At 34.4% G+C, this 10,000-nt stretch overlaps 1 protein-coding gene across 1 annotated transcript in view; it reads left to right on the top strand.

Annotated features, from left to right (window-relative positions):
* LOC109085197 (cilia- and flagella-associated protein 46) overlaps window positions 1-10,000 on the top strand; it is an 88,182-nt gene that overhangs the window by 40,426 nt on the left and 37,756 nt on the right. Inside the window, 11 exon segments of the mRNA XM_042737619.1 lie at window positions 1-42; window positions 194-245; window positions 1,575-1,722; window positions 2,896-3,079; window positions 4,283-4,430; window positions 5,837-5,994; window positions 6,705-6,818; window positions 7,893-8,054; window positions 8,940-9,088; window positions 9,168-9,260; window positions 9,760-9,817. The exon segment at window positions 1-42 is cut by the window's left edge and continues 124 nt beyond it. Coding sequence (XP_042593553.1) covers window positions 1-42; window positions 194-245; window positions 1,575-1,722; window positions 2,896-3,079; window positions 4,283-4,430; window positions 5,837-5,994; window positions 6,705-6,818; window positions 7,893-8,054; window positions 8,940-9,088; window positions 9,168-9,260; window positions 9,760-9,817 — 1,308 coding nt within the window.

Below are 10,000 nucleotides of genomic sequence, written 5' to 3' on the forward strand. Positions count from 1 at the left end.
GTCCTGAAGACCATCAGCCACACATACAGCAAACACACAGCCGTGAGACACCACACACACACACACACACACACACACACACACACACACACACACACCATCACCTCACCAGGGATTCATCACACACAGATCAATGTCAGAAATCTGTTTCATATGTGCAGTATATAAATATGCTTTATCTTCATGTGTTCAGGGCAACACTAACAGAGCGTCTGGACTCAAGCGTGACGGAGCAGATACAACAAGTGAGAATTATCTACCTCTTACACGTAATTCAAACACATCCTGTAAAACAGTATTTGTAATATATATATATATATATATATATATATATATATTTTTTTTTTTTTATTAATTATATATATATATATATATATATATATATATATATAGATATATTATATTTAATAATTGGTTACACCTTAAGAGTGTGTGTCTGTGTGTGTATATATACAGTACAGACCAAAAGTTTGGAAACATTACTATTTTTAATGTTTTTGAAAGAAGTCTCTTCTGCTCATCAAGCCTGCATTTATTTGATCAAAAATACAGAAAAAACTGTAATATTGTGAAATATTATTACAACTTAAAATAATAGTTTTCTATTTGAATATACTTTAAAAAAAATAATTTATTCATGTGATGCAAAGCTGATTTTCAGCATCATTATCCAGCCTTCAGTGTCACATGTAACATCCCAGTCTATCACATGATCATTTAGAAATCATTCTAATATTCTGATTTATTATGAGTGTTGGAAACAGTTCTGCTGTCTAATATATTTGATGAATAAAAGGTTAAAAAAGGACTGCATTTATTCAAAATAAAAAATAAAACTTTCTAATAATATATTTCTAATAATATATTTTCTTTACTATCACTTTTTATCAATTTAACACATCCTTGCTGAATAAAAAGTATTGATTTTATAAAAAAAAAAATAATAAAAAAAAATTACTGACCCCAAATTACTGACCAGTAGTGTATATTGTATTGTTATTACAAAATATTTAGATAATTTAAAAACATAGCTTTTTCTTTTTATTCATCAAAGTATCCTTAAAAAGTATCACATGTTCTGAAAAAATATTAAGCAGCAGAACTGTTTCCAACTTTGATAATGAATCATCATATTAGAATGATTTCTAAAGGATCATGTGATAATGATCCTAAAAATTCAGCTTTGGAATAAATGATAATTTAAAGTATAATACATTTAAAAACAATTATTTTAAATTGTAATAATATTTCACAATATTACATTTTTTTTTCTGTATTTTTGATCAAATAAATGCAGGCTTGATGAGCAGAAGAAACTTCTTTCAAAGACATTAAAAATAGTAATGTTTCCAAACTTTTCCAAACTTTTGGTCTGTACTATATATATATATACATATATATATAAACATTTAAATCATTATAAATCTGTTTTTGATCTCTGGTAGGCTATTCCATCTACATTTGCATTTAGTCTAAATGTAGGGCAGCTGTAAGAGTGGAAATGCAGAAATTCTTTGTGAAGTGTATTTTGTTGTGTTTAGTGATGTGATGGTTGGTTGTGGCGTGTTTTCTAGACGCTGGCGTCGCTGACGATGACCTGAAGCTGTGGACGGCTGTGATCAGCGCTCTGCTCCGTATCCATGCGGACGCTGGAGACTGGAGGAGAGGCCTGCAGCTGCTGGACGAGGCTCTCAGAGAGACGCCACACACACAACACAGACTGTGAGGCCCTCCCTGCAACACACACCGCTCTAAAACTGACCTTTTCATCCGCAGTGCCTCACGGGTCACCGAATACTAGAAAAACTAGAACCGGAGGTGATAGAAACCACGCAGAACCGAGCCGTGCTGAAATCTGCTCCTGATTTAGTGTCTGTGTGTATATCTGAACTATCATAAATAAACCTAGAATGGCTTATCAGTCCCCAAATCATGGGTTCATCAGTGATGCAATGATGCAATGAGTAACACAGCAAGCAACAAATCATAAAAAAAAATAATAAAATTATAACATCAAAATCTCCTAGAACACTTAAATAATGAAATATTGTGTGCATTCACATTTAAGGGAACATATTTAATGTACTGTTTGCAGATGCATGGTTTATAAAGTCTAGATTAAAGAAGGAACCCACGTAGTGGAAAAAATAGATTTCAAAAGGCTTGAAATTTTGAGTTGCGTGAATTAATGAAAGAGCCTTTCTGGATAATTTGCACTGATATCAATCATTTGGTTACAAATAATTATTTAGTTGATGTTGTAGTGACACCTGCTGGTTGTATTTGTGCACTGCGTGTTTTTATTTTGTGATCAGTAAAAAGTGTGGGTCACATTTCACCCCAAAAAACAAAGAAAAGAAAAACAAACATAAGTTATATTTCTTATAATTATTGACTAATAATTAGCATTTTGATATTATTTTCATGACAAATAAGCACTTTTTTACCAAAACTACTTCAATACAAAAATTGGAACTGGTCATTTCTGAACTCAGTCATTATTCTATTTTAAACATCATTATTATATTCTAATATTTATAATATAATTCTTGATTTTGAAATTGAAGTACTTTTGGGTGAAACGTGCTTGATGTAATGTAACTGTAATAAATGTTACAAATTGCCATAAATTTAATTCGCCATGAAAACAGTATTGTAATCTATAAATGTCATTGCATTTTATACTCCTGTACACTAATGAGAATTTGGAGCAAAACATGCTTAATTTTCCTGAAATTATTGTATGGGCTAAGATTGTTGGAAACAATTTTTTAATATTTTTTTTGCATGCTTGTGTAATTCTCAGTTGCATTGAATGAGTTCTGGGAGACTCAGAAGTCATCATGCAGTCATAAATCCGATCTGATCGTGCGGTGTGTTCTCTGTGTGCTCCAGGGCTCTGCTGAAGCAGCGTGTTCTGGTCAAGGCCCGGCTGGGCGAGTCGCTTCTGCTGGACATGCAGCGGTTCACTAGCGAGGGAGAGACGGTCTGCGCTCAGATGTGGCGGCGTGCAGCTCTCTGTGCCAAAGACAAGCGACAGCGGCTCAGCTGCTATCAGAACGCCATCACAGCTCTGCAGGTCAAAGCAGCACTGACCTCTTGAGCTCTCTAAAGCTTGAGCTCATCTAGATTACGTCAACAGTTAAAGCACATTGTGTGTTGAAATGCATGTCTGTGACTGGATGCGGATTTGTGGCGACATCTGCTGGTCGTACACATGTACTGCAGGCTTTCTTTGGTGGTTGGTAAAGGAAAAAAGGAATATTAGTGATGTATTATTTGCACTTTGATATTTTTGTCAAAAAAGAAAAGTTAAAATTGACAGTTAAACACATCTCCCCCAAAACTACTTTTTTTTGTCAAAACTACTAGAATTGTCATTTCTGGATACAACGATTATGTATAATTTCAAAAAAAGTTTAAAAAGTTGCACATTTTTAATTCAGTGAAAACAAAAAACACTACTGTAGTCTATACTTAAAATGTTTCTTCACAAATGTCTTTTATAATTTTAATAATATATATTTTTTTAAATTTAGGGCAGATTAACTAGCATTTTTCAAGAATGTACAGTCAAACCAAAAATTATTCAGACAGCAGATATAATTTTTCATATTTTTCTGCTAGTGGGTGAAGGACTCTATAGTGTATGTAAATGTAAGTGAGGATAGCAGAATAAAATAAACTGTGGCATATTATACCCAAAGATTCAGTTTATACAGTGGACTACCAGTAAAATTGATAAAAAAAATAAAAAAAAAATCATCAAGATGAATTTGTTCTGACACAGTTTATCTCTTGAGTTCTTCTTATATTTTATTACCATTTTCTAAACTAAAGCGAATAAACTGTGATATAATGTGAGAAATGTTGAAGGTATCTGGATACATTTTAGTTTGACTGTAAGTCTTTAGATCAAATGTTTTTAAGGTTCTGAGAAACATGAATTCCTTCAAGTGTGTCATTTTTTTTATCATTCATATATATATTTTTTAATTTTGACCATATTTTCATGAAAATTAAGCAAATTTCCTTTAAAAAGAGAAAAAAAATAATAATTTATACAAAAACAATATATATATCCCACAAAAATTAAATTTAGCACAAAAACACTGATTTTTACTTATACTGTATGTGTTTTCCACAAATGTAATATACAATCATTTAATAATAATATATATATCTTACTAGATTTTATTTCTGTGTGAAGCATGAGGCAGAGGTCATGACAGCTGTAGCGGGTCAGTGTTAGTTGACTCGGCTCTTCTGTGTGTTTGCTTAGTCTCCGGGGGGTCAGTGGCAGAAGGTGGATATTCTGCTGGAGTTTGGCGAGTGGCTGTACGTCACACACTTTCCTGTGACTGACGTCCGTCTGCAGATCGAGTGGGCCGTAGACATCCTGCTGTTCACAGACACACAGAACACAGACGGTGACTGCATTCCCTTTACACACACCGGCAGATGAAAGAATTCAGTGTTCTGCTCACCAAGGCTGCATTTATTAGATCAAAAATACTGTAAAAAATTTTGAAATATTTTTACAATTTAAAATATCTGTTTTCTATGTGAATTTCTGTTAAAGTGTAATTTATTTCTGTGATGTGCAGCTGTATTTTCAGCATCATTACTGCAGTCTTCAGTGTCACATGATCTTCAGAAATCATTCTAATATGATGATTTACTGCTCAAGAAACATTTCTGACTTAGAGTATTGAGTATTATTATAATATCATTCAGCAATGATTTAAAATGTCTTGCATGATGTAACACATGCAATTTTACTTCACAAATACAGTGAAATCCATAATCCGAAATCCAGAAGAAAAAAAAAATATACACTAAAACAGGGATAATAAATAAAGATCGACCCGTAAGTTCAGTGAGATCCGTGCTCCGAAGTCTCGATGTGAATCAAATGATACGCGATATGCGTACCGTCTTTAGAGTGATAGTCAGTGTAAAAAGAGCAAAGAAGAAGCAGATGAACACAAAACAGCAGAACAACATAAAGTTAACAAGTGTAAGCTTTATTTTTCAACAACTGGTTACATACTGTACACATATCTGTGTCCCTGCAGCACAGAAGCAGTCATAAGCAGCATAAAACCAGTCTTCAGTCTCTGGGGTATATTTGTAGCAATAGACAACAACACATTGTATGGGTCACAATTATACATTTCTCTTTTATGACAAAAATCATTAGGATATTAAGTAAAGATCATGTTCATGAAGATATTTAGTAAATGTCCTACTGTAAATATATCAAAACTTAATTTTTGATTAGTAATACACATTGCTAAGAAACTTCATTTGAACAAAGCTTTAAAGATGATTTTCTCAATATTTAGATTTTTTTGCTCCCTCAAGATTCCAGATTTTCAAAAGTTTGTATCTCAGACAAATATTGTCCTCCTAACAAACCACACATCAATGGAGAGATGATTTATTCAGCTTCCAGATCATGTATTAATCTCAATTTCAAAAAATGGACCCTTATGACTGCTTTTGTGCTCCAGGGTCACATATTTAATTGTTTGATCAAAAGTATTGCTGGGAACAATTTAGCAGTCGCTGGATGTTGGTAGAGACATAGCGTCTCTAATAAATTCTGCACACTTGCACTGAAGACTGGAGTAATGATGCTGAAAATTCAGGTTTGATCACAGAAATAAATGAAATTTTAATGTATATTCACATAGAAAACAGGTTTTTGAATTTTTATTGTGTTTTTGATTTAATGCATGCAGCCTCGGTGAACACAAGACCGCTTCAAAACAAAACCAAATCTGAATTATCCCAAAGTGTTGACTCCTGTTGATTTGCACTGTCCCGTCAGAGGCGTCTGGCCCGTGTCTGTCTGAAGTGCGTTCGGTCGGGCGTCTGGAGCGTCTGATGCGATCGCACACACTGCTGGCTCTCACAGAGGAGCGCTCGTCTCTCAGACAGCAGCAGCATCTGCTGACGGCCTACAGCTGCTCGCTGCACATCTGGAAGGTACTGCACTCACACAGCTCACGGGTCACGCTGGTTTGAGTCGTCACTGCAGCGCTGGGGGAGCGCATTATTTATTCATTTAGAGGGAAATATCTGAGTTACTTTTTCAAATAATTTCAAAACACATGTTGATATTTAGTCTAGAACTACAGTGAGATCATGTTCACACACAACACTCTGCTCTTCCTCCTGATTTCTGTCACCATGGCAACACCAGAGCTGTCACTCAACACATGGAAACAAAGTAACTGGAGTTACTTATTTAAAAAAAGTAACTCATATTTTTTTGTAAATTAAAAAAAGTAATGCATTACTTTACTATTTACTCGAAAAAAGTAATCTGACTCTGTAACTCGTGTTACTTGTAATGTGTTTGATTTTAGTTATTGCTGAAGAGTGTTGAACTTTCTTCTCCTGCGTCATATTCTTCATGTGATTGGTTCTCTACTGTACAGACGTGAATTTACATTTCCTTCAGCCTGAGCCGTGTTCACTTCACTTCTGATGTGAAAGAGCTTTACATTTGCCTTAAAAACAAACAAGCAAGCCCCGCCCAGATTTAAAAAGTAACGTAACGCATCACTTTCCATAAAAAGTAACTAAGTAACATAAATCAGATACTTTTTAGAGGGTAGCGCAATATTGTAACGTATTACTTTTAAAAGTAACTTTCACCCTTAACTGGTCACAAGTGTCGCTGTGGAATTCAGGTATCCATGGCGACCGCACAGGAAGTGATGAATGATTCGGCGGAAGGTCAAGAGGTGCAATCCGCCAGCTCCAGAAAAGACAAGGAGAGACCAGACGAGAAGAAGACCAAACAGGTGACTAGTGAGCTAGTGATAACAGAGCTTCACTGATCAGCCGTCATCTGTAGAACAGCTGCAGAACTTTCATTGCATACTAATTAGATTTCTGCTTTTGCACTAGTTGTCACATTTTTAATGGTTTTCTTTTCCCTTTTTTTCCCCTTTTTTTTTTTTAGTTTTTTACTTTTTGAAAGTCAATGTCTATATAAACAAACTTTAGAATTTTGACTAAAAAAAGTCAGTTTACGGTAACATGTTGAAATTTTATAACATGTTAATTTAATTTGTGGCCTGTAGTGGGGCATGTTGTCAAAATAGAAAGAATTTTCACAATAAGTATTTGTTCACTTTTAACTAAATAATTATTTAAAGATAACGTTAATAGGTTACAAAAATTTCTGACTACTTTGGACAACAGAAAGTGCAATTAATGCTGCATTTGATCAAAAATATAGTAAAAACTGTAATATTATTAAATATTTGTACAATTTAAAATAACTGTTTTCTATTTGAATATATTTTAGTTATATATTAATTGCAATTAGTATAGCAATTAATATGCTGATTTGCTGCTCAAGAAACATTTCTGATTGTATCAATGTTTAAAACAGTTATTTTTTGTGTAAACCGTGACACATTTTATTTTTCAGGATTCACAGATGAATAGAAAGTTCAAAAGAACAGCATTTATTTGAAACAGAAATCTTTTGTGAAGTAAATGTCTTTACTGGAACTTTTGATCAATTTAATGTGTCCATGATAATTATTATTATTTTTTTACATTTTTTTTTTTGAATGGTAATTTATCATATTTTCATCAAACATATTAAGCAGCAGAATTTATCTAAATATCATTGCATTAGATACAAAATATAAAACCAAGTGTTTTTATTTATTTATTTATTTTTCTACAATATTATTATAGTTTCATATTTTGAATCCTACATTATAAATGTCTTTAATGTCAATTTTGACCAATGTAATGCTTTGAAAAAAAAAAAAGAAATCTTTGAACTGTAGTGTACATGTATATAAACTTATGTATATGTGATGTATATGTGTTTCTCTGTTCTCTGTTGTATTTCTCAGCCGTCTCCTGTGGAGGACAGACCCAGAGCTAAAGCTGCAGACGTGTGTCTTCCCGTCAGCCCCGAGCAGTGGGCTCAGTTCCAGTGTCCTGAGGAGCTCCGACAGGCCTTTCTCTCTGACGCCCGTCCTTACAGCATCAACAGCACATCCATCAGCGCACAGGTCAGCAGATCCCTGTGTGTTTAAACACCACTCGTCTCAGATAATCATAGTTTCTGATCGACCGCACACTCATTTCTGAGCTGCATGATGGAGAAGAGGACACACTGATCTTCAGAGTGAAACAATATTATCAGTATTAAGCATGTTCCTCATCGATGTGAGGAGAATCCTCTCACTGAAGAATAACATCACAGGAGTAAAAGAGAGAACTGTCAGGGGTTGTCCAGGTTAAATGTCAGCTGATATAAACCTCCATTGGCTCATCTTTATTATCCAGACTTGCTATTTGAGAAGATCAGAAAGTTTTTATTTATTTTGCATTGTGACAATATTTTCTTGACATCTATCCTTTTGTAAGTTTTGGGGTTTGTATAATATTTTAATGCTTTTGAAAAAAGAAAAAAAAAGTATGCAAAAACTGTAAAGCAAAGCTGTTTTAATTAAAAATATAAATATATTATTATAATTTTAAACAGCTGTTTTCTATGTGAATCTCTGTTAAAATGTAATTTATTTCTGTGATGTGCAGCTGTATTTTCAGCATCATTACTCCAGTCTTCAGTGTCACATGATCTTCAGAAATCATTCTAATATGATGATCTGCTGTTCAAGAAACATTTCTGATTATTATCAATGTTGAACACAGTTGTGCTGCACAATATTTCTGTGGAAACTGTGATTAATTTTATTTTTTCTGGATTCACAGATGGATAGAAAGTTCAGAAGAACAGCATTAATTAGAAATTCAACTAAATTCAAACATCACAAAAATCCATCCTTCCAATATAATGTGTCTTTGCTGAACATAAGTAATTATTGTTTGATTTGTGATGTTAAATTGCATGTGTGCATCATGCTCCTCGTGTGATTAATGGGTTGTTTCAGAGCCGAACTCTGTTTTATTTGGATCTGCTGGTGAAAGAGCTGGAGTCTCTCTCCTTGACCCCGCTGACCTTCGCCCCTCTCCACCTGGCAGAGCTCATCGCTCGCGACCTCATGCAGAGCAGGAGTCAGTCTGACCTCTACCGCCTCAGGTGACCCTCACACACAGCTGGACATCACACATCACATCAGATATCACAGTAAGATGAGACTGATTTCATCATCTCTCAGGATCATCAGGAGCTGTGCTGATCTGGGCTTCGAGTCTCCGTTCTCTGAGCAGCTGCTGAGCTTCACACACGTTCCTGCAGACGAGCAGATGAGGTACGGTTCTCTAAATCAGGGTTTCCCAATCTTCTTTACTGCCGTGGCATGGTTTTGATATGTAAAAAATCCCAGAGCACAACACTAAGCATTAAAAAAAGATAAAAAGGGAAAAAAAAATTTATTTTTTTTTCAACAATTAAACACTGCGTCATCAGAGTTGTGAAGAAGTAGACATCTGTCTTCAAACTGTGTATCGCAGCACTTCATTCTGAATGGAGTTATGAGGTTTGACTGATAATTTGAGGCATTACGAGGTTTAGTCACACACTCCTTTAAATGCTTTTCATTGGTTAAGTATTTATAAATCCCACAGACAGACGTAACGATGACCAATAGCACTGATTTAAAATAATTATAACAAAATATAACAGAGATAAGGAAGATTTTCACACACTGAATGGGAAACACTGCTCTTAATGAACCGCTGGAGTCGTTAATCAGGTTCAGTCATTATCAAGCGCTTCATAATGTTTAACTCAACTTTATTTGATTTCAGGAGCCAGAGAGCCGTCGTTACACAGAGAAATGCATCTCAGAGCGACGGGACGGACGAGGTCAGTAGCACTCAGCACATTAACCCTCATAATGCATTCACAATCTGTGTACAGTTTTCACATTCTGGGTCCGACTGGACCTGAACAATCGGTATTGTATTAAACAGCCATAACTTAATATTTTTCAAAATACTTCTCATAAATGAGTGAACAATTAATGAGTAAATGTGAAAAAAAAAAGAA

The sequence above is a fragment of the Cyprinus carpio genome, chromosome B13 (assembly GCF_018340385.1).
Source record: "Cyprinus carpio isolate SPL01 chromosome B13, ASM1834038v1, whole genome shotgun sequence".
NCBI lineage: Eukaryota > Metazoa > Chordata > Actinopteri > Cypriniformes > Cyprinidae > Cyprinus > Cyprinus carpio.